General features: G+C 50.5%; 2 protein-coding genes across 7 annotated transcripts; one reads left to right on the top strand and one right to left on the bottom strand.

Moving 5' to 3' along the window:
- Positions 1–1,548: 1,548 nt before the first annotated feature.
- Positions 1,549–14,136, top strand: PNPLA1 (patatin like domain 1, omega-hydroxyceramide transacylase). The gene is made up of 9 exons (XM_088180256.1): positions 1,549–2,231; positions 4,960–5,192; positions 6,616–6,681; positions 8,029–8,241; positions 8,663–8,723; positions 8,813–8,953; positions 9,170–9,263; positions 9,532–9,645; positions 10,180–14,136. Exons 1-9 carry the CDS (start codon positions 2,030–2,032, stop codon positions 10,181–10,183), a joined length of 1,128 nt encoding a protein of 375 aa, XP_088036382.1. The 5' UTR covers positions 1,549–2,029; the 3' UTR covers positions 10,184–14,136.
- Positions 12,388–22,908, bottom strand: LOC148220925 (uncharacterized). Of its 6 annotated transcripts, none has more exons than XM_088180253.1 (7): positions 21,796–22,908; positions 17,786–17,847; positions 16,921–17,141; positions 15,538–16,281; positions 15,397–15,457; positions 14,746–14,961; positions 12,388–12,807 (listed from the first exon to the last, which is right to left on the bottom strand). In XM_088180253.1, the coding sequence occupies exons 3-6, from the start codon at positions 17,134–17,136 to the stop codon at positions 14,780–14,782; spliced, it is 1,203 nt and encodes a 400-aa protein (XP_088036379.1). In that variant the 5' UTR covers positions 17,137–17,141; positions 17,786–17,847; positions 21,796–22,908; the 3' UTR covers positions 12,388–12,807; positions 14,746–14,779. The 6 variants fall into 6 exon arrangements, with proteins under 6 accessions (XP_088036379.1, XP_088036377.1, XP_088036376.1 ...); XM_088180251.1 differs by having other exon boundaries at positions 21,810–22,908; XM_088180250.1 differs by having other exon boundaries at positions 17,786–22,908.
- Positions 22,909–24,638: the final 1,730 nt, after the last annotated feature.

Below are 24,638 nucleotides of genomic sequence, written 5' to 3'. Positions count from 1 at the left end.
GTGTGTGGACAGAGGAGATTGTTCCCACAGCTCCCCTGGGCTCCTTTGTACCTTTCCCAAACCTTGGCAGTCAGGGCTGGGCATGGCTGAGGAGCTGCAAGGGCTGAGTGAAGCAGGAGCATCCCACAGCTCTGTGTGCAGAGCCTGTTGGAGTCCCTGGGGGCCTGAGCAAACAATAGGAACAGTTAATGCACAGGGAGCATGGGAACAGCTCATTCCAGCACACAAACCCTCTGCACTTCCAGTGCCCTGGCAGGTCTGGACCAGTCACAGCAACAGGTGATAGTTTTGTCCTTCTGAGCTTGCCAGTGATGGAAGAAAATCCTTTAAATGAAGGGATTTGCTTTCCTAAGGACTGGAGATCAAAGCTTTGATACCTCCAGGAGGCTGATGGAGAGGCTGGGGCCTGTGGGAGACTCACCCAGCAAGGGGATCAGGGGAAACGTCAAGCACTGGAAAGACAAGAAATTAGAGGCTCCAGTAAGGCTGTGGATCTAAAAGCCCTAATTCAGGCAGTTGTTCACTTCCAGGATAATCCCATTCATTATTAGATATATCTTGGAGCTGGCAACCTCCTCCTGTGTGTCCTGACATCCAGGGAGCACCAGAGACCAGCCCTGGCCATGCTGTGACATTTACCTGGGGGTTCCAGGCAATGTCCACCTGCTGATGGGCAGCTCCTGGTGACAATTCCACCCAGGGACATTTTTCATGTCAGTGTGGGGAACTCTGCTCCAATTCCTGTCTTGGGGACACAGTCATGGCTGGAGAAGGCAGGGAAAAATGTGTGAAAATTTGGGGTGAAGCAGCACTGCAAAGGTGGTATCAGGATGCTGGGACCATGCTGAGGTTCCCTGCACTGTCCCAGCCAGGCTGGAGCATGGACACAGGGGAGGGGAGCCTTGTTCTTACCCACATATTGTGTTGTAGACACAGCCCTAATTCTATCCCACGGAATGCTTCCTCTCAGTGTGCAGCTCTATGGATTTGGACAACAGAAACGACACAATATTTACCAGTGCTTAATAAATACATCTGTTAAAATGGAAATTTTTGTTCTGTATGTTGGCAGCAGCATTGGATCATCATGAAAAGACAAGACAAGGCATTTCTCCCTGGTTTTATAAGTATCCCCCAGGCAATGCAGACAGTTCAAAGACAGATTGATTTTGGTTTAATAACCACAGGTTTGGGCAAACTGGTGCTGCTGTAGGGCCTTGTTGAGAGGGGAGAGAAAAACAAAGCCAGGTCTTCAGTTTTTGCCCCATGCAAACGATATCCGAGGGTCATTCAAGGGCAAAACCCTCCCAACAGGGGTTGTTGCTGTTTGTGCACATGTTTTTATTTACCTGCTTTTCTAAATGTATTTGTGAATGTACAACATAATTTTTGTAGTTTCTGCTACCAGCCAAGAATCTAGTTTGGAAAAAAATCTAAAACTTCTTCCAACAGGGAGCAAATATAAGGAATATTTCCATACCTAACTCAGTGTAACACCCCGCATCCACCCCTTGTGTAACACCCTCTGGCTTTAAGTGTCTTATACAAGCCTTTACTCACTCAGTACTGAGCTGTGCCTAAGCTGGGATTGATGGAGAATCCAATTTAGGAAAACACCCTTTGATGAAGAAAGCATGAAGCAAAGAGGAATTTTTGCACGGACGTTTCCAAGTGGGACGGGCACTATAACACCAGGACACTCTCTGGGAGGGCTCCTGGAGCACTGCAGACCTTTGGCATGAGAGGAGAGCCCTGATTCAGCTCATTGGAGCTGGCAGTGGTTTAGGATTATAAGAGCTGTTTTGATCAGGGGAAAATTTCTGTTTTTAGCACAGGCGGCAATTAAAATAGCTCGTGAATCTCAACGCCTCGGGGAGCTGTCATAAAAGGAGGCAGAAAATCCTTCTTCTGGACTCCTGTGCAGCCAGAGATGAGCCTGGAGACAGCACAGGAGAAGAGAGCCTGAGGTTCACCTGGTGGCAAAGGACGAGGCGAGACCCTGAGCCAGATCGGCCGCTTCGATCCCGAGATGGCCGTGGAGGATCTCCGGGCTTCCAGCACCCCTTTCTCGCTCTCCTTCTCGGGCAGTGGCTTCCTGGCCCTGTACCAGGTTGGGGTGGTGCAGTCCCTGCTGGAGTTGGCTCCCGAGCTCCTCAGGTCTGCCTGCAAGGTCTACGGCTCCTCGGCCGGCTCGCTCATCGCCGCCGCCGTCGTGTGCGGCGTCGGCCTCGGTAAGAAAACCAAAAAACCACGGCCTTGGGTCCTCCTGGAGCTCTCTGGGTCCATGAGCCCAGGGGTGATGCCTCGGGGGGCTGCTGGGGTGCTGGGGCTGGAGGAACTCTCCAGGCTCACGAGGCATTACAGAAACCCAAGGTGTTGGTGCGCTCGGCAGCCGGCGCGGTGCTGTTTTGGCAGGTGGGAGTTTTTGGGAGTTTTGGGTTCTTACAGCCCGAGTGTTCCCTGGCTCAGCTGGTGGGCAGAAATTACAGGGGGAAATCTGGATGTGCCTGTATTCCACTGGCTCCTTTCCCTTGTGCTCTGAGGTCTGAGGGGTGCTGTGATGTGTCCCTGCAGTCTGTGCAGCTGCAGGGGCTGGGTTTGCCCAGGTGAAGCCCTCCTTTCCCTCTGGATCAGGTTTCTTGGGATGTGTAGCTATGAAGGGACACGAGTGGCTGTCACACAGGTGTCTGTAGAGCTGACAGCCTTGTTTGCATGTCACTTATCCCACTCACCCTTCCCAGAGCAAGGGGAGATGTTGTGTGATTCCCAAGTCCAGGTGCACCTTTCCCTGTGCTAAGGCTCGAGGGCTTGTCAGCAGGACACTCCTGGAGGAGAGGCAGTCTGCTCCAGCCTGGGGCTGGGATTTCTCTTATTGCTGCTAAAGGGGTTTTGCTCTGACCCTCTTTCAACAATGTGGAAACAGGCCCCTCTAGCAACAAGATCCTCCGTGTGTAGAATTAATTCAGAGTAGTTAATCCACTTTTAATAATCACATCCTCGCATATTTCCAATTAGTGCCCATGTGTAAACAAGTGTACACAGGAGTTAAGGCTCTAAAGCCTGATCCAAGTTCTGCTTCAAGCAATGGGGACATTTAGGAGGAACAGAAGGTTCCAAATTATTTGGGACCAAATAATGATGGAGGAAACTGGGAGGGAACATACGGTTCCTGAAACCTCTGGTGGATGCTGGAAATGTTCTTCTGCAGCTAAAAATAATTCAAAACATTGGCAAATATGTTTAGACAAGGCAGAAAGGAACATTCCTGCCCACATGGAGATGAACTCCTGCACAAATAAGCAAGGGCCCCAAAATTTCTGATTCCTCCTGCTGATGTAATGAATGGAGCTGGGGCTGTCCAGCAGTAAAAATACATTTGGTAACTGCTCTTGCTGGGGGCACCAGTCCTGGACTGGGCATCTGCTTCCCTGGAGGTGGAAGGCACCATCCACTTAAAAGGGCTGAGATGATCTTGTGCCCAAAATATCTTCCCCAGAGGTAGAAAAGACACTTTGGACAGTGATGGCTCTGGTCAGGTTTCTAACAAGGAGAATGAATGTGGTACAAGCTCTGTCATATCCCTACTGGGGACAATAGGGATGGAATGAAGGTGAAAGGTGTGTTTGGTGTCCCAGGGGGTGGCTGCAGTCAGGTGCCCGTCCCCTGCCCTGGGCTGGGTGAGGAGCTCTGAGCTCCCAGAGCCAGGCTGCCCTCTGTGACCCCACCAGTCACCTCGTGGGGACACACTTGTCACCAGGCTGGTGCAGGCAGGGACAGTCACATTGCTGCCAGGCTCATCCTTCACTGTTCAGAGCCAAAGCCCACAAAGCTGGGCTGGGCTCTCACCTCTTCCCAGCAGCTTGTGGGCGGTTTTTCCACGTTTTTCCCCCATTTCCAGGACACAGAGCAGCCAGACAGTGACCTGGGCGTGCCCCACCTCCCTGCAGGTCCGGCTCTTCCAGCATCGTCTCTGTGCAAACCCGCCCAGTGTTAATCATTGCCTCGCGTGCCCTCAGCATCCTCTCAAGCACTCATAACCCCTCCTAATGCCTGTGCTGCTCCAGTTGCCTTGGGGACACTCCACCTAATCCGTCTGTCCATCCTCACAATCCCATGAGACTGCACGGAATCCTCTGGTCCTACAGAGCCTTGGTGCTGAGCCAGGCCCGTGGTCTGGCACTGGGGCAGGGTCCCAGGGAGCCCCCCCGAGTGCAAGGGCAGCTCTCTGAAGCTTCGGTGCTGGACAAGCTTTCACTGCAAGAGTTTAAACCCCCAGGTGAGCTCCCCATGTCAGCAAAGGCACCAAATTCCCTCCATGGGATCAGGCTGCCTGCAGGCTTTGCTGCACTCCTTCCTCCCCATCACTGGAACCGTTCAAACCTGGAGTCTCCTGAGCCCTCAGCCCTCCTGGGGTGTGCAGACACATGCCGTGGCTATTAACACCTCCCCTGAGCCAGGAATCCCAGCCATGGGGAGCCAGGAAAGCCCTGAGTAGAAGAAGAGATGCCCCTCATCCTCATCCTCATCCTCATCCTCATCCTCATCCAGGAGCCAGCCCTGCCCCCTGTAAAGCCTGGGGCTGCCCACGAGGAAAACTGGAGGTGGAAGGCAGGAATGTGCTGTGCAAGTCACATTGCCATGGATAACTCAGTGTCCTCCTTCCTGGGGCTCTCTGGAGCCTTTCCCTAATCCAGACCAGGAACATCTTTGAGGCCCCATCTCTGCTGCAGGTGGGGATTTCACCAGTGGGGTCACACAAAGATATGATGTCCTCTGAGGACGTTATGGGGGTCATGGCCCCCTTTCTGCCCTGCCACTGTAGCAGCACTATCATCCCGGGGTAACACAGAGGGGCTGCAAGAAACTTTATTTGTGAGAGTGTTAAAAATAGGATTTAAAATATAACTATTAGTGCAGGAGGGGTATTGACTTTCCATCTTTCCCTCACCTCTGTTTCAGATGACCTAAAGGAGTTTTTCTTTGCATTGGCAACAGAAGTCAGGAAAACCATCCTGGGCCCCCTCTCCCCCAAGTGCAGCTTGCTGGCCAATCTCAAGGCTGTCCTGCAGAGGATGCTGCCCGAGGATTCCTACCTGCTGGCCTCGGGGAGGCTGCACATCTCACTGACACGAGTGGTGGACGGCCAGAACGTCATGGCCTCGGAGTTCAGCTCCAAGGAGGAGCTCATTCAGGTACTGACTCCTTCCTCTGCTGCCCCAGGAAGGTCCCCACTCACTGCCTGGGTTGGACACAGCCCAAGTGTTGGTGGCTTTAACTGCTCTGTTTTCTGCCCGAGATGGAGGCAGGAGGCTCTGCCATGGTCCCACCACAATGAGCTCCATGAGGAGCTCCAGGATGGAAGCTCCAGGATCAGATGGAACAAATCATGCTAAAAAAGCAGCAGGTTTGTTTGCAGCCTCATACAGCTGATGTTGGGGCTCTAATAATGACTTTTCAGAGCCCTGTCAGTGCTGATGTGACCTCTCAGTTCTCCCCACAGGTCTCTCCTCAGCCATCTGGCAATGGTTTTCTGTAGGACACATATTGAGAAAGTAAGAAAATTACAGCCTGAAAAATATTCCAGGCTGGAGCTTCTCAGCTCTGTTCCCAGCCCATGAGCTGGTCCAGCTCAAGGCCAGGGAGAATTTCTCCCAGGGTGATAATTTGGTCACAATAAAAAGGAATTAATAACAAAGATAGAACACCTGTTGTGGTGTGTGCCCAGGCCCTGGCAATGGGGTGTCTTCTCTCTGAACCAATCACCTTTTCTCTACTCTGGGAGTTGCAGTCATGCTATAAAACCAAGTGTGTTTCTGAATAAACTTGGCTCTTTCTTCCTGTCATGACAGACGACCATGTAGCTGTGCATCTTATTCCTGCTGCACTTAAAGGGTTAAAACCCCTTTCCACGGCTACAGTTTTCCTTGCTGCCTCAGTACTTTCCTGGGAGGAAAGGACTGGACAAAGCTGCTGCTGAACAACAAGCAGCTCATTAACCAGTAAATTATCTACAGGGGAGAGAATCCCAGGGTAAAGTCCTAACAGAGCTGACTGTGAGGTCCCTTGTTCCAGGGAGACAGTAAAGGATGACAACTCCATGGAGATGTTGGAGTTCCCCCCATGGTGCCTCCTCTGGGCAGGCCAGGAGCCCGGGGTGCTCATTCCCAGCTCATGAGATTGGTGGGAAATGGTTGCAAATGTCCCAGCAGTGGCTTTACCACTGACAGATCCCAGCAGGGTGAGGATGCCTTGTGAGGGTGTCTTGGTTTTATCCAAAAACCTGCAAAGATGGAAATTGGCCCCAAAGTTTCAGCTTGCCACCATCAAAGGGCAATGTTGGACACATATGTAGATTCACAACTATTAATTCTGGCAGCTATAAAATTTAAAAATGCAGCATTGTGCCCTGCTCCAGGGAGGTGTTTCCACTTCAATGAAATCAAATCTTTTCCCTTTCTTGAAGCTTTTCTTGCCATAACCCCAGCAAAGTCCAGGTGGCACCAACAGCCTGGTTCCAGACTTTGTCAAGGCTGAATTTTCAGGCACCAAGTCACAGCTTTTGTCCAGAAGAACTTTGACAGGAGCTTTGACTTCTGCAATCCTTCTCCTCCCCAGGCTCTCCTCTGCAGCTGCTTTCTTCCAATTTACTGTGGATTCATCCCTCCATCCTACCGAGGAGTGGTGAGTGATATTTCCCCTAAAACACGTGCTCCCAGCAGGGTGTTCTCGGGTTGGAACTTGACATTCCTCTGAGCAGGGAGGGATAGGTGTGTGCAGGCTTTTCCTTCAGTTGATGGAGGATGATAAATCCCTTCAGCTTATCCCTCACTGCATCCTAAGATGACAGCTGGGTGGAATTGCCATCTGGAGAGCCCTGTCCTGCTTGGCCCATGGGCAGAGTGTGGATGACCTTGCAGATGTCTGAGGGAGATAAGAGGATGCCCACAGTGGGGACTTTGAGACACAATCCAGTTATCCTGGGCAGGGCCTGTCTGCAGTGCAGGCTCAGCCCTTGGCTCAGGTGCTGGCTTGCACAGCTGAGACATGGAGAGCTCGTGGGAGGATCCTCCTCCAGCCTGGAGCATTTCCATGCTCTGCTTGTCTGAGGGAAGGGAAGGAGGAGCTCAGCAGTGATTTCCAGTGCATCCACTTCTGAGGCTGGGGCAGCCACAGCTTTTCTGGGCAAGCTGAGCAGGGCCTCACTGCCCTTACAGGGAAGGATTTCTTCCCAACATCCCATCGAACCCTAATGGCAGTGGGAAGCCACTGCCCCTGTCCTGTCACTCCATCTCTTGTCCAAAGTCCCTCTTCAACTCTCTTGGAGCCCCTTCAGGCACTGGAAGGGTCTCTAAGGTCCCTGGAAGTGTCCAAGGCCAGGTTGGACATGGCTTGGAGCAAGCTGGGATAGTGGAAGGTGTCCCTGCCCATGGCAGGGGGTGGCACTGGATGAGCTTTAAGGTCCCTTCTCACCCAACCCATCCTCAGGTCTGTGATGGCTCTGTGAGGCCCCTCTGCACTGTTATTTCATCAACATTTAACCAGTTGCAGCTTCCCGTCCCACTGGGGTGGATGGTAGATCCAGATTCCTTTTGGAATAGAGCAATTGACATTTTCCTTGCCCAGTAATCCCCCATGAATCTGCAGGCAATTCCTAAACATGGGCCCCCTACTGCTCGAGCTCGGGACTTGAAAGTTATACAATACTATCCATTTGGTGATGAATGAATTGGCTCTTGACTGCCAAAAATTGTTGTACAAAGCTTTGTGAGAGAAAATAATTGTTTTTCCATTTTAATAACTGCTGTGGATTACAGCACCTGGTCAAGGAGGTGGCTGGGTACCACAGGCAGGGCAGGGGAAGGAGCTGGAAAAGAGAGAAAGAGCAGAGGTGGGACAAGATGCTCCTGAAAGTGGGGAGGACAAGCTGGGACGGGCTCACGACAGGAGTGTCACCAGTGCACTGCTGGCTCCCAACTCGGTGACACTGCAAAGGTCCCCAGAGCAAACCCTGCCTGTGCTCCTCCCCAGCGCTACGTGGACGGAGGTTTCACGGGCCTGCAGCCCGTGTCCAGCCTGGAGGAGCCTGTCATCACCGTGTCCCCGTTCACCGGAGAGCTGGACATCTGTCCCCGAGACTGCCCCGCCATCTTCTTCTGCTTCCAGATCTTCAACGGCAGCATCCAGATCTCCATCGAGAACCTGTGCAGGATCAGCTACGCTCTCTTTCCACCCAGCACCATGGTGAGCCCAACAGAACTTCTCCCAGATTAGTTTTGGTGAAAGGTTTAATGCTGCTCCTGCTTGCTCAAGATTTAAGGTTCAGCTCAATCTCCACTGTTAATTAATGGGATTTCAAAGGGAGGGGGCAGCACCCACTGTTTTTTCAGTACATTTTGGGGAGGGGACACTGCTGATGGGTGGCCAGCTTGGGATGGGGTCCACAACCTGCAAAGGACCAGACAAAACCAGGTGATCTCTAAGGTCCCTTCCAACCCAAACATTCTGTGTTTCTCTGACTGGTGCTGTGGTGGTTGGAAACCAACCAGTGCTTGCTGCTTTCCCAAATGGGCCACCCTAACACTCCACAATCAAACAGCTTTGGATAGACCCTGTAGTACTGGGGGCAGGGCTCTTTAGTGACCTCAAGTGTTTCTCCTTGCAGGTCTTGAACGACATTTTCTCCCAGGGGTACCAGGACACTGCCCTTTTCCTGTACAGGAACAGTAAGTGGCACCCCAGGACCCGAGGGCACCTTGGTGTGACACAGACAAACATCAGACAAACATCATCCCTTTCTGTCTGTGTCCCCCAGATGCCTTTGGCTTTAACTACTTCGATGGCAATTTCCGCTTTGGCAGCACCTGTGGGAAGAATGACTCTGGAAAATCCAGTGGGACACACCCAGGCCTGTGCAAAAGGGTCCCTCAGTGCCTGACCCCTTACTTCCTGCCAGGTAGAGGATTTGGGCTGCTCAGCTTGGATTTGGGCCTTCAAGAGCAGCAATGTTGTATTTAAGACGTGATTGAGTTATTTATTAGAGTAAATATTTGAGTTGCAAAGAGGCTTTGTAAGAGTGGCTCCAGTCGAACTATGGACAAGAGGAGTTATTGCATTTATTTAATTGTTTGTAATTCCTGGTCTTTATTTCTTTCTGTGTTGTCATTCCCAGGCTTGTGGAAGAAGGAGCAGGTGAATGGACTGCAAGACCCACTGGCCAAGGTGCTGCTGCAACCATACAGGCTCCCAGCCTTGTTCAGGAAGGGGTAAGAACATCCCAAGAGAGGCATTTGGGAATGACACCCAAACCAGGAGCTGTGCCTTTAGCAGTGGTGGGCCAGCTGAAGGGACACATGGAAGGATTTGGTGTTCCCTGAAGGCAAGATCCAAGAGAGAGCGGGTACAGCTGGCAGGAATGCCACAGGATCTCTTGGTTATGGAGGAGATGATTACAGTGTGCATTTACCATCAGCACCTCCCCTTCTGCTGCCTTTAGCCATCATTAAACTCAGCCTGGGTACTTTGCTTTTGCAGGGTGAAGAAGGTGTGGGGGCTGCTGGAAGGTGTCAGCTCCCTCCTACGCCGAGTCCACCAGCTCCTCCAAACCTTGGTGCCTGGTTTGCCTAAGACAGCCGTGGACAGGAGGAGGTGAGGGGCTGGGGGGCTGCAGATCCTCTCCACAAAGAGAGCAGGGAAACCTTTGGGAACCTCACTCACTTGGGTCACTGATGCTGAGTGTGGCTAAAATCTCCAAATCTGGAGTAGCCCACATCTAAAGTAGCTTTTTTTTTTTTTTTTTTTTTTTTTTTTTTTAATCCCTGGGATATTATTTTGATATCTCAAAGAAGCTACAAACCAGCTTAGTGCCACCTCCCTACTGCAATACATTTGTGTTCCAGATATTTATCTGCTGGGCTCTGTCCTGGCAGGACACCAGGCACATTCACTAAGATCCTGAGAGATGTTCTGGCACTAAGCTCTCAGGGATTTAGGGCATATCCCTCCAAAATCTGCTTGCAAGTTCCTTCCTGTGCCACTAGCCAAGAAAGTCGAAATTATTTTGCCCTGAGGCAGCTGCAAACCCCTTAGCTGTGAGAAAACCCTTTGGAGTCAAACATTCCTGGGGCTGCTCATCCCTGTCAGTACCTGAACCGTGCCTCAGCTCTCCCCTTGTTCCCACAGGTAACAAGGATTGTCCCAGCGGGGCCCTGGGGATCTCCAGCGCTGCCTCAGAATGTGGTGGGCAACACCAGCACACACCAGCACAGCTGCTGGTCCTTGAGGGAATTTTTGGAGAGTACTTTTTTCTTCAGAACCTGTCTGGTTCTGTCTGCAGTGGCCGTGCTCAGGCCTCACCTGCTTTTCCATGATGGCTGAGGCAAAGCTCCAGTGCTGCTCCTGGGACCCACCCCAGGCTGCAGGGGCCACGGGGCAGCCTCACCTGCAGACCCCACAGCCCAGCCCTTTCCCTGCCCACTCCATCTCCTCCCCACCAGCAGCATCCCTTCCCTGCTTTAATGCAGATCCCAGGGCAGGCAGTTGCCAGGAAATGCCATGTTTTAAGTGTTTTCCTCTGACTCAAAAAGTTCCAGAGAGATTCCTCAGAGAGAGAGAGAGAGAGAGAGAGAGAGAGAGAGAGAGAGAGAGGCCTTAAGGAGCATCCTACTGGGCAGGAACTAATTTTTTGCCAGCTCCCTGAAGTTTTTTCACCAATTATCAATTCTTGAGCTTCACACCTGCCCATAGCCCTGCTTCTCCTGCCTGTGGAGGTGGGAGTGCATTTGGATCCCCCTGGAACTTGCAGCTGTGCAGAAGGATGGAGAAACCTAAAGAACTACTTCCAAGTCCTGCAGGCTGCATCACCTGACATTTCACAAATATATGATTTTTTTCCTGCAATTGTCTGTAACTCACAGCCACATGCAGAGCATGGCCCAGGCAAAGGCACCCCATGTCACTGGTCTGCACACAGAATTAATTGGCAGTGCTCTTAATTATCCCAAATCCGTGCAGCATATCAGAGGCCATGGATTTGCTCTGCCCCAGCTGTGACTCCCCCTTTTGTTGGTTCCCCATAGGCAACAAATGTATCCCAACAGCAGCAGCTGTTAATTAGAGTAAATAGCCTGTTTAATTGGACAAAGGGAAATGGAACAGAGGAAAGTTTGATCCAAAGGGCCATGAAGACTGCAGGAATGAATGTGGGAAGCAGCTGAAGGCAGCTTTGATGTAACCAGACTCAAAGTTAACTAGGAGTGCTGTGTGAAAGAACAATATCCTGTGTTCTGCCATCTTTGGTTTAAATCAGTGACCTGGGATGCTTTCTCTGGAATGAGTTTGCTAAAAGAAACCTCGGTGTTTATTTCATAGAATCATAAGATGGTTTGGGTAAAAAAGGATCACCTTAAAGATCATCTTGTCCCACCCCCCACCATGGACAGGGACACTTTCCACTGTCCCAGGTTGCTCCAAGCCCCAGTGACCAACCTGGTCTGGGACACTTCCAGGGATCCAGGGGCAGCCACAGCTGCTCTGGGCACCCTGTGCCAGGGCCTGCCCACCCTCACAGGGAGGAATTCCATCCCAATATCCCATCCATCCCTGCCCTCTGGCAGTGGGAAGCCATTGAGCCTAGTCCTGTCCCTGCAGTTCCTGATGAGGGGTCCCTCTCCAGCTTCCCTGTGGCCCCTTTAGCTCCTTGTAGGGGCTCCCTCTCTTCTCCTGGCTGAACAGCCCCAGCTTTCTCAGTCTGTCTCCATAGGGAAGGTGCTCCAGTCCCATTATAACTTTCTGGCCCATTTGGATGGATCCCGTTTGCATTGGATGCTGCCTGCTCCTGTCTTCCATCCATCCTGGATGGATTTACACCTCTCAAGCACTGCAGCCAAAGCCAGGCTGCTCAAATCCAGCTGTTCCTGCCACGGGGCAAAGTGGAAGGTTCAGAGACGCCCAGTCCTCCCCAGGCAGGGACAATCAGCCCATCGTTTGCTTTTGCACCTCTGCTCCCTCCCACTTATCCAACAGCTCCTTCTCCAGGCTGCTGCAAGCACCATCCCCACCTCAAGGCAGGGTTTTACCATTTCAGTCAGCCTGAGGCAGTTACCCTATTGAAATGGGCATCAAAATCCCCCAACGAAAATTCTCATCTAGGAATTGCACTTTCAAATGCACTAAATGCATCTGCAAACCTCAGCCACAAACAGGAGCACAGTTTGAACTGTCCAGTGTACCCCACCTGCCCCATGTGGTGCTTGATCATAAACAATTAATAAAACTTTGAGAACTTGAACAAAAATCAATCTGCAAGGAACCCCCAAATTAAAATAGCCTCAGTGCAGAACCCTCCTGCTCCAAACCTGCAGGAATGAGCAAGAAATAAGTACTTAACAGTTCAATATTCAAATCGGCTGGGTTTTGCTTTATTAATCCCTCATATTTTCAAGCAGGCATAGCTGATGCTGTCTCCTCTTGGAGACATGAGCTTGCAACTAATGGCAACAGAGGCTTTGCCAGAGGCAATGGATAGAGGCAAAACTTGGCATTTATTGGAATCTTCTTGTGGCTTGTTTCCCCCCAAGGAAGCAAAGTGGGAACCCCAGCCAGTCAGGATAGAACAGCCTGGAATGCCTCCTCTAGGGTGGATCATGGGAATCATCCAGGGACATTGCTGGCTCAGTCCATGTGCTCCTTGGGGCAGCTCAGGCTTAGCCTTCAGGCTGGGTTTCAAGTTGTTCACTGCTTCTTTAAAGCATAAATGGGGGTCTAAGGCAGCAGCAGGGTCAGAAATGCTCCTCTGTGGCCGAGCTGGCCCTGAAGGGAATAAAACCACGTTGGTCAGTCTGACAGACACCTCTGGCAGCTCCTGTGGGACAAACTGGATTCAAGTGCCTGGTCAGAGCTGCTTGCCTTCCTCCTGTTGTCTAAAGGGCAGCAGGATTTGGTATCCTCAAAATATTACCCTTGTAGCCCTGTCCTGTTGCTTGTCTCATTCTGCTTCGAGCTCGGCAGAAATGTGAAGCCTGAGGTGGATGGGATGAGAGTCTGGAGACAACCCAAGAGAGCAGAGCTCCCTCTGGAGCTGGATCCCACTGCAGGTCTAGAGGGAAGAGTCCTGGAGTGTGATTCCTGGAACTGAGCCCAACAAAACCAAGCAGGTGCCCAGTCCTGCCTGTGGCTCTGGCTGTTGGCTGCAGGTGCTTTATGCCAGACTCTGTTTCCAGTCTGGGTACTAAGGAGGGTGCAATTCCTTGTGAAATTGCCTTGCTGGGCACATGGATAAGAGGCAAGGGCTTGTGGATCATGTGCCAGTGCAGCCTGAGCCTCATGGGATTGCAGGCTCCAGACACTCATCCTCTGGAAATGTCACTTGTTCAAGAAATCAGGTACAAGTTGTTCACAAGTTTATCCCCCTGCTGCCTTGGTAGCATCAATGCTATTCTGGGATTGCACAAACAGTGAAAGAGCCCTTTCCTGGCATTCACCAGCAGGGCTTTTCCTTCCCAGAACTGGAAACTCTGATGTGCTTCTGCTCTGGAAATCGAGAGCCTGCACTGAGCCCTTGATTGCTCTCTGGCCTAACAAATTAGTCTGGATTCCTCCCACAGGAGGAATTTTTCATCTGAGGCTGGTCAAAAACTTTGCAGCCCAGCTGCAAACCTGAGACAGAGATTGCTGATAGCCCAGCACTGCCCAACATCCAAAGAAACCTCATTCCCATCTTGTTGCTTCCAAAAGCTCCACATAGCTCAGACTAATGGAGCCTTTAAAAAAGCAACCAAGGAAGCAACTTCTACAGCCTAACAGTGTGTCCTGCATTTCTTAGTGGGTCTGGAGTTGGTTTCTTTTCAAAGGAAATATCTTTCTTGCTTCCATTTTATGTTTTCCAAACTTTTATTTGTAGATCCAGAATGGTAAGGGTCCTATTCTTTCCCCTTGACATTCCTCATTTGTTGTGGGCCTCATAGATACAGCAGGTTGTGTCATTTTTCACTTTTCATTTAATTGATGTGGCTACATTTTAAATAATCGTCATGTTGAAAAAGCTGTGTATTTTTTTTAAGCTGATAAATTGTGAAATGTTGAAAGACTCAGAAGGACAGAGTAAAGAAAGAGTAAAACTAAAAGCAAGACTGCATTTCATCAGATGCTTCTTTGTATTTTTTTAGTGACAACAAACTGCAAACTGAAATGGATTCGCTGGTTTTCCATGCAAAACTAAAATGGGAGTGGGCTTTATTTTGTGTAGGATTGCAGAATATGAAAAGTTTCAGATTTAAACCTGCCTTGTGTTGCTTGAAAATGATCCAGCAGGAGGTTTACCTGTAGCTCTAAGATGCTTTCCTTGCACTAAGTGTTTCTGTGGCTGCAGCCAGAGTTCCTAAGGAGAAGTTTGGATTTGGCTGGCACAGCAAAGACAGCTTGAAGCCTTGAGACACCCTTAAAGAAGGGATGTGTGGGCAGAACCTGTTCTTTCTTCACAAGGTGAGTTAATACATGGAGAGCCTTCTCCATGGAAAGAGCTCCTTCTCCACGGAGCCCTTTGGACCCAGCCACAAATGAAGTCCTCAATGCTCACCCAAATCGAGGGTGAGGGCTCAGAGTGAGGCCTCACTTGTAACCCCTGACCTGAGAGGGAACTTTCTCCCATTCCTGATGTTCTCACCTGCCCCAGAGGCTCTTTGGGCACTCACAGCCCTGGGCAAGTGTCACTTGAAAACTGATGGGGTAAAGGAAGTGCTGGTTCTTTACCTTCCTGGGGCTGGCCAAGGTGGTGTGGGGCTCCCTATTCCTCATGTGCTGCCTGGCTGACCCCTGGATTCTCTTTGGTGTCATCCTCACCATCCGTGCCTCTGGAGTGAAGGTCCCTCAGTTCTGGCTTTGGGTGCAGGCTCTCCTCATCTTTCTGATTGAATTTCTTGTCCAAGGAAATTGTGAAGCCATCGAAGTAATTCACCTGGAAATCACCTGGTGGGAAGAGATTGCAGCTCTCGCTGGTTGTTGTTCAACTGCCAGGTCTGCAGCAGTGTGAGGCATGACCTGGGCTGAGTGGAAATCAGGGATACTGATGACCCCAGGGCTCAGGGATCACCAAACATTGCTGCTCTGTGCATCAGGGGCTTATCAAACACCCTACAGGGCACCTGTGCTTCTGTCTAGAGGTACTGGAACCTGTGTTCCCTGGCAAAAAACTCCTTTGTGCCCAGTGTGGCAGAGAAAAGGGGAGTGTGGCTCCAGAGGGAGCTTCAGGAGAGGCCAGGACTCAAGTCATCCTGGCAATGGCAGGAATGCAGGCATTTCTCTGCCCCAGTCACTCTGGGGCACCATCTCTTACCTTATGCCAGCAAACCAACGATGCAAGGGAAGCACCCAACCTAGCTGGCCTCACTCCCAGTTACTTACTCAGTCTTTTTAGGAAGGAGACCGTGTCCTGGTAGCCCTGGATATAAAAGCACTCCATGACCTGCAGGGGGAGGTGGCAGTCAGGGCAGCTGGACTGCTGCAGGGGGCTCATGGCTCTGGCTACCTGCAGGAGCTGCTCACCTGACGTGTGGGAGGCTGAAAAATGTACAAGAAGCGGCACATGTTCATTTCTGAGATGTGTAAGATACAGTCAGAGATCTGGAAGGTCAAGAAGGCAGCTGAGCCATCCTTGGGGCAGATGTCGTATTCGCCAGAGAAGGCAGAGATGGTGATGGTGCTGGGGGACACGAAGTCAGCTCTCCACATGGCCAGCTCCCCGTCCAGGTAGCGCTGGGAGACAGAACAGGGAAAGGCAGAGAGAGCAGTGCTGTCATAGGGGAAATGTGGGCCTTGTTCCCCACCCAGGCCCACACCAGACTGAAGTTCTGGGGCTCCAGGGATCCCCTTCCAGGGCACTGCCCCACCCGCTGCTCCCCTACTCCAGGTCCACACTCCTCCCTTCCAGCCAAAAAGCTCCTGCAATGAAACTGGGAGCAAAGTGCAGCAGAAGGAAGCTGAGGCAACCCCAGGGAAGGGGAAGGTGAATAATTCTGTGAGAAGCTCAGTCCTATCTGCAATGAGGTCAGATTTTGGTGCCCTGCTCTTCCCTCTGCAGACACTGGGGGAACCCAGCCTCGAACTAAATTGGTGGCAAACGCTGGTTGAAACATCCTTAATGCCACCACTGGGAAAGCACAGAGGCTGGAGGGGCCCTGGGCCTGAGCTGGGACAGGGTCTCCAGACCACAAAGCTACTCACCACCCCACGGAACTTTGGAGGGGAAAACCCAAAACACAGCGGGATGAAGCAGCTGCATATCACAGCCTGTGGGTGAGATGAGAAGGACAGAGGTGAGCAAAAAGCCACAGAAACTGTTGCCTTTGGGAGTGGTGGCTCTTCTGTGAATGCCAACACGGGATCCCCAGCTGGGTTATTGGGCACCACTGACTAAGGGGCACCAGACCATGTCTGATACCAACAGCCAGGACACAGAAGTAGGAAGGGAACCCATGAAATGCCTCAATTTGCTCTCTGCAAATAACTCAGTGATCAAAAAGGGTGATTTTTAAAATTATTTCAGCTTAACTGGATTCAGAGGGTGGCAAGGACAGAAATCATGGCATGGACTGTTAGGATAAGACAAGGGGTGATGGTTTCTAACTACAAGGGGGAGATTTAGATATTGGGAAGATAATTTTGACCATGAGGGTGTTGAGGCCCTGGCACAGGATGCCCAGAGAAGCTGTGGCTGCTCCATCTCTGGAAGTGTCCAAGGCCAGCTTGGATGGGGCTTGAGATCAACCTGGGACAGTGGAAGGTGTCCCTGCCGTGACAGGGCTGGAGCTGGATGAGCTTTAAGATCCCATCCAACCCAAACCATTCTGAGATTTTGTGCTGTGGGACATGGCCAGGTAGCAATTGCACCCAGCTCCTCCCTCACAGGGTGGCTGTGGCTGCTCCCACCTGAATCAGCTCCTCCTTGGAGGCAAAGTCAGACACTGTCACACTTCTCCAGTCGTGCAGGCGGGTGAGGACAATGTGCAGCTTTCCAGACACCAGCTCGTGGGCATTTGGAGGCAGGAATTTTTCTAAGACATCCCCTATGAATTTAGGTATCCCTCCTGTAGAGACCAGCCTCAAGAGAGAGGCTGCCACATGACTGAGGCCATATTCCAGCATGGCACCTGAAGCAAAGCAAAGCAAAACAATCATTCTACATCTCTTGCTATTTATGCACTTTCTGGGCTACACTTCTGCCTGGGAAAGGAGTATTTTATCCAGCTGCTAAATGCACATTTAGAGACATTGCTTTCATTAGGGCTGAAGCTTCAATGTGTGGACTCACGTTTTCCAAGGACTTTCAATATTGCAGGAGGCAGAAGTATTTTATTTTCTTTCCTCATTTCTCCCCATTTTCTGCACAAGACATCTTAAAAATTTTTGGACATATAGGAGAAAATTGACACGAGGCCTTTTTATAACATTTCCTCCTGTAAGCTTTGCATCTATGCCCTGCTAATGTGTCTTCTTTCCCTTCATTGTTTTGGGAATCCACCAACAATCCGAAGTGCCTTATCAGGGAGAGCACCTCTGTTTCTTTTATTAGATATGCTTACCATTAATTCCAGCTAATAAGATGCAATGGCTATATCTACTCTGTTTTCTCTGTGCTGCTTAATTTACCCATGTTTTCCACTCTTCAAAAGCCAATCAAGTAAAAAATCTGAGGAATTACCCTAACTGATAACGAAACTAAAATCTTTTGCAACTCCAAAATTCCCAGATATTCCATCTCTTTGGACACAAAATAGAAATCTGTAGCCCTTACCCACATCACATCCACACAATCCAGCTGTAGCTACAATTGATCCTGAAGATGATCCATAGACCCTGGATGCAGATTTCAATATGTCAGGAGACAAATCCAGCAAAGCAGAAAGCACTCCAGCTTCGTAGGAAATTGAGAAACTAACGCCTCTAAACAGTAGAGAGTAAGGTCTTCCCTCTTTCCCACTTATTTTCAGCATCTCTGCTAACTCCAAACACCCCAACAACAAGAAAACTGCTGCCCAACAGCTTCAATAGGTTTTCCAGAGCCAGCAAACCCTCAGCTGTGGTTCTCTTTCCAACCACACTCTCACTCTTATATGCTCTGTTAAACATAAATCTCTGAGCCAAATGTCTAGTGAAAGAGCAGCAGTGGGCAGAAGTGGATGATGTGATGTCCTAATGCTCATTAAAATAAGATTACAGCATTGCAGAGTGTCTGAGGTGAGCACTGGCAGCCCCAGGCAATGGGGACAGCCACACATCACACTGATGTGTTGGGGAAGCAGCCCAGGGCTCCTGTGGGCCCCAGGACTGAGTCTTTGCAGGGGAAAGCTGCTTCCCAAAGTGGTGAAGTGCTCCAATGATACCCTGGAGTTCCAGCACAAAATTCCAGCCTCTTGGGCAGCAGGAATGTGCAAATATTCCCTGGTACAAAAGAGTCCTGCAAGCTGCTGCTCAAAACTCTCTTGCCCCATTTGCAATGAGTTGCCAAACCCCATCACAGGGAGTGGAGAAGGTGGCTGGATTAGTAAAGAAATCATAACAGAATTTGGGGAAGGTGACTGGGTTACTAAAGAGATCACAATCCAAGTTGTTTTCCTTATTTCACAATTTCAAGACCTGACTTTGCTTGCAAAAGGGTAAAAATACAGACTCCAGGTAACAACATGTGTTTTCACCTGCCTCCTATATGGCTGAGATTTCAGTAGAGCAACAGGTCAATAAAGAAGGAAAGAAGGAGGCAAAAAGACTGACAAACACAGGGTTTTTTTGTTATCCATGTAGAAATGCAAAACCTTTTTAGCTTTGCAGCTGAGTGGGACATTGGGAAAGAGGGAAAAGCAGCACTGAGAGCTGGGCAAGACAGAGGCAAGTGGCCAGCACAAACAATAACAACCTGGACACCCCTCTTGTGATATACATGGAAATCGAGCCAACATCTTCAGGAAAAAGGCTTCCAAAGCCACCAGGAGATGCTTGTCTCTCTCTTGCTGTGTGCAGGGCAGTGCTGGAGGGATTTGGATGCAGTTCTGATCTCTGTGAGGGGCTGCAAAACAGCCCTGAGGATGAGAGAGTGGCTGTGCTGGACATGCTGAGGCTGACAGGGCTGGGGGCTCCACTAACCCCAAAGCATCAGCCCAGGGTTAATCCAGCCCCAATTGCACACAGGACCAGTGTCTGCCACCACCCAGGAGCCAAGGCACTGAGCTCCTTGCACACATCTTGTAGAGCCTTCTGCTGAGCAGCAAAATAAACCTGAAGACTTGAGATAAGAGGAATAAATATATTACATGTCTAATCAAGAGGACAAATGCTCTGGAAATAATTGTCCATCTACTCTTTATTGCAAGGATCCCCTGAGAATGAACTGCAATGAGAAGAGCCAACTTCAGAAGCAGCTTCTGGTGCAGGAGGGAAGTGGCATTTGGAACCCATGGGTGAGGCACACAAAACTCTTGAGCCTTTACACCCAACTCCATGGCTTGGGTAAAATACCAGAGCCAGTCTTGTAGGAGCACCAGCATTCCCAGTGCTTCAAGCCCTGGGTTCAAGCCCTCCTGCCCTCAATCAGCAGCACAAGAGGGAACTGGTAATGTGACACATTATTGCACTGCTTTCCAAATACAGCTGGGGAACGTGGCACTCCAATCCCAAACCAAACCCATGGATCACACCACACAAGCCATGTTTTACTCTTAATTGCAGCCCTGTAATATTGAGATGCTTTGTAAATCCTTTTGTTTTATCTTCTTACCCAATCCTGCAGCACCAAGAAGTAAACAGTGTTTATTGTGGAAAAGCAGAAGGAAGCCAAGACTGTGTCTGCTTATTCCCTCCTAGCAGGTAGTGCCACATCTCCCTGGCTTTCAAAGCCTTGGACTGTCCCTGGTATCTTCCAAAAGGAGCAAGGAGTTAGAAAAAATTTAATTGGGTGCAGCTTGTGTTAGAGTGAGGTAGCCAGGGCTCCAAAAAGGTGGGGCTTGGAAAGAAGAAATCCAGGTGATCTGAATAGGAGTGACCCAGGTGGCATAACCGTTGGTTGGGAAATGCAGAAGCTGTTTCGTGGCCCCTCTCTGCCCTGCCCCAGGATGGGACACAGGCTGTGTGTGTCCCTGAGTGATGCCCTGTGTTTTAGGTCAGTTGTTTTACCAGGCCAAACACCCCCGTGGCATTTGGCATTTCCCCATTACTGGGTCAGAAACCACTGCAAGCCCAGGGACCCTGCCCATCTGTCCCTTATTTCATCATCCCAGATTAGGGGACAAAGCCAAGCTTGGCCTTGGGCAAAGAGACCATCCAGTGTGGGCCACTTTGGAGCCCTATTGGGCAAATGAAACAAAGGAATCTGTGTGCCTGACAATACAGGCCAATAGCCAAATAGGATCTTCCTCCTGTGGGATTCAAATGAACCAGGAGCCACCTCAGCTGCTCAGCCAGGACACGGCAGGGACAGGCTGGCACCTGCAAGGAGGTTCTCTCACCTCCCCACGGTGGAATATTTAACACTGAGCTGACACCAAACCATTTCCCTCACGGATCTGCTGCAATGACAAAGCTGTGACCTCGGGGCTGCCCTGTTCTGGGAATGCAGTGTGTTGCTAACCCACTTCCATTTCTGATGTGCAAATCCTTTCAAGAGAACCACTCGGAGGAATTTGTTTCTGTGGGACAATGAATCACCCCAGAAGCCAAGGTGAAGCTGTCACACTTCAAGCACTGGCACAGACCCGACCAACAGCTCCATGGGCAGTGAGGAGCTGGTGCTGTGTGGGCAGGATCACAGCTGGGAGCTGTGCATGTGCTGCTGCCCTCACAGGCCCTCTGCACAGCCAGAAATATCCTCTCCTGCACCTGAGAAACACAGGAAAAGCCATGTCCTGGATGGTTTTACACACAGCCACAGCTTTGGTCCTCTTAGACAGCATCTGGCTGCTCAAAATGCACCTCCCTGGCTGAAGGAGCTTTAGCTGGCCAGGGTTCAGGGCCAAAGGCAGCAGTCAGGAGGGGCCGAGCTCATTCAGGCTGCACACAGAACCATCTCCAAAATTTCCTGCTCCAGCCACACTTGCAGCAGCACCCAACAGCAACCTAAAAGCCCCAGGAAAACTGAAAAGATCCTGATAGACCAGGAAGTGTTTGGGACCCTGACACTGCTGAAAAGGCACTTGGAAAAAAAGCTGCTGCCTGCAAGGTGGTGAAGTTGAGAGGGCTTGTGGATGCCAGGAAAGCAAAGGTGCTGGGAGATTTCCAGCACAGGGGCAGAAGATCCCTGTCCGAGTCAGCAGGGATTGCCTTAGGCTGTATCCTCTGTCACAATGGCTGGAACAAAAGGGTGCTTTGGCTTCACATTCCCATCAGCAGGACTGCGCCATCACCGAAGGATTCACCAGTCCTGCTGCCCCAAACACCAGCCTGCCCTCAGTGCCTCCTGCTCCCGTGGATAACTGGAAACAAGCTGTGATGCTGCAGAGTCCAAAACACGGAATCTGACCATTCCCTACAGCGACAGCAGGCAGAGAAAAAGGGATTGAGGGGCAGAAAGACATCAATGCAGAAAGCCAAAAGTGCAGCTCTATTTTGGGTTGAAATCTCCTCATGTAAGAGTCTAATCTTACCAAAAGCCAGTTTGTGTTTCTCACCTTGAGGGAAGCTGAGTTTTATTATTTGTGTCTAAACAATCTGTGATTAATCAAGGAGTTTCCATGGCACCTCCCCAGTTTAGTGCAGTGGAACAGGAGCAGAATAAAGGAGTGGCTCTGAACTTGCCCACACTGGGGCCTTGCTCACCTGTGTGTGCTCACCTGGGCTCCTCAGCTGCCTCTTGGCTGCTCAGGGTTCCATCACATCCCAGTCGCTGCCTCCTCAGCAGGAAGGGCTGACAGTAGCTCAGGGAGCACATTTCCATCCCTGCCCTCCTACCAGGACACAGATTTTAGCAGATTTGACACCACGAGTGACATTTTTGCTGCTGATGTCACTGATAACCTTTATTCAAAGTAGGAAAGGAAAGAGTGGCAATGATCCACCCTTGACCTTGCCTCACTAATAGGTATTTCTGTGGCTTTGGCAGGTCTCAGAACATGTCCCAACATACTTATCTTTCCTTCTACGAGGAGTGTGGCACGCAAACCTCCAGCCTATCCTGTGTTCAGCATTAAGGAGAGAAACCTTTTCCCTGTTCCCGTGACAAACACCTCATCTGGGGACATGAGGTGATGATGTCACTGCCCAGGGCAGCCGAGGGAGCACGGAACGGTTTGGGCTGGAAGGGACCTTAAAGCTCATCTCATTATTCCATCCGCTGCCCACGGCACGGACACCTTCCACTATCTCCGGTTCCTCGAAGCCCCGTTCAGCCTGGCCTCGCTCCAGGTGAATCTCCATTCCCTGAATTAACCGCTGTTCCCTGCCTTTAGCTGCCCCGGTCAGGGCTGGTCGCTCCTGGTGTTCTGAGGGCTCGGCCATTCCCGATCCTGCCCTCAGGGTTCTGAAGGATCGCCCGTGCCCGTTCCCGGTGCTCTGAGGGCTCGGCCGTTCCCATTCCCGGCGCTCTGAGGGCTCGGCCCTTCCCGTTCCCATTTCCCGGCGCTCTGAGGGCTCGGCCCTTCCCGTTCCCATTCCCGGCGCTCTGAGAGCTTGGCCCTTCCCATTCCCGGTTCTCTGAGGGCTCGGCCATTCCCGTTCCCATTCCCGGTGCTCCGGGGGCTCGGCCCTTCCCATTCCCGTTCCCATTCCCGGTTCTCTGAGGGCTCGGCCATTCCCGTTCCCATTCCCGGTGCTCCGGGGGCTCGGCCCTTCCCATTCCCGTTCCCATTCCCGGTGCTCCGGGGGCTCGGCCGTTCCCGTCCCCAGCCCCGTGCAGGGCGGGACCTCCTGCCCTCTCCCCTGCCCTTCACCAAAATGGCGGCCGCGGCAAGCGCGGCCCTGCGCATGCGCCGTGCGAACCTTTAGAAACGCTTGTTAATTTGTAGCTGTTGCTATTAAATTTTTTTTTCTTTTTTTTTTTTTTCTTTTTTTTATTTAAATGATATTACATTCTCTCTGCATTGCTCAGACCGTGTCTGATGCATATGATGAAGCCGGGCCAATAAAGATTCATGTTAATCACAAAAGCATTGGGGTTTGTATAAACCAGAATACTAAGCTCTGAAGTGAAGCATGGACACTAGATAAAGGAAATTATATGATTAAATAATTCTGTTTAAAATAACCTTGTTATGTTATATTATGTTGTATTATGTTACATTACATTATGTTATATTATGTTATGTTTTTCAAATAAGTTGTATCGGCTACCAGCTTGCGAAATTGGACTTCCCAAAAAGCCCTTCCTGCCTTTGTCTAATCAATGCTGCCTACCCCAAAAACCAGACTCCCAGAACTTCTCTGGTAGTTATCTACAAAGACCAGACCTCCAGAACTTCCCTGGTGGTCATCTACAAGGACCGGATGGCAATCTGTGACTGATTATCGCCCAAAGGCTCTGTGAATTTGTGAACAACGAGAACCCACAGTATGAGAAGAGGCTGCAAACCAAGGCTGGGTGCAGCGTGGAGTGGGCGGTGACCCCTTGCGTTCCCCAGCGCGCTGCTTGCTCTTTCTATATCAAATAAAGCAATCTAAATTTTGCTGGATGTCGAGACTTTTGTCTCTCATTTATAACATCACGAACACCCACTGCGCTGGTGCTCCCAAATCACGGAGGATTTGGAGAATCCTGGACTGGTTTGGGTTTGGAAGGGACTCAAAGCTCCTCTCCTGCCACTTCTTGCTATAGGGTGAGGGTAAGGAGATGTTTGAGCAGATCACCTTCAGCTGGAACATGTTTGGGCAGCCTATTTCAGCCTAGAAGAGATTCCTTAGCCTACGTGGACCCTTAGGATCACCCTGTTATACCAGAAAAACACTTGAATAGTAGATCACAGAATCCCAGGATGATTTGGGTTGGAAGGTACCTCAAAGCTCATCCTGTTCCATCTCTAACATGGCAGGGACACCTTCACTATCCCAGGTTGCTCCAAGCCCTGTCCAACCTGGCCTGGAAATAAATACACAGCAGAGCCAAGCATGAGCCCTGTGGGATGCAGGGAACTCCAGTGTGGCTGGAATACTCGGGGAAACTTATGAAAACTCAGCTTGAGAGAGCTCAGAAGGAGGTTTTGTAGTCCAGCTCTCCAGTTCAAAGCCACTGTGCGCTGGGAGTTCAAACCAGGGCACTCAAGATATGGTTTAGCTGTGTAGCAGTGAGAGCTTTCAAGGAAAAATAAAGGTCTCCTTCATTGCAGAAGGAATTAATAAGCCTGAGTGGATCTACCCATGTGTCTCAGAGTACCCCAAACTCTTGGCAATAGTTACAGTCTCATGAAATCCAGCTGCTTGTGATGAGAGGCACCAGCTGCTGCTCTGGGAAGGGATGCAAACTGATATCAACTGAATATTTGAAAATATTAAAAATATTTTAGCAGTAAGAGCTTCAGAAACTTAAACTGTAAAAAAACCCAGAATATTTTTTCCCATTGTGGGAATACAGTTGAGTCTGTGAGACAATCTGTCTGACTGTCATGTGGCACAAGAGGAGAATGTGGCATCAGTTTGAGGAGAATTGTGCTGCTCCTGTAGCTCTTGGGTGC

This window comes from Sturnus vulgaris, chromosome 29 (assembly GCF_052056855.1).
Source record: "Sturnus vulgaris isolate bStuVul1 chromosome 29, bStuVul1.hap1, whole genome shotgun sequence".
In the NCBI taxonomy this organism is placed as follows: domain Eukaryota; kingdom Metazoa; phylum Chordata; class Aves; order Passeriformes; family Sturnidae; genus Sturnus; species Sturnus vulgaris.
Note: the sequence above shows the minus strand (reverse complement) of the source record. Positions and strands in the feature narration are given on the sequence as shown.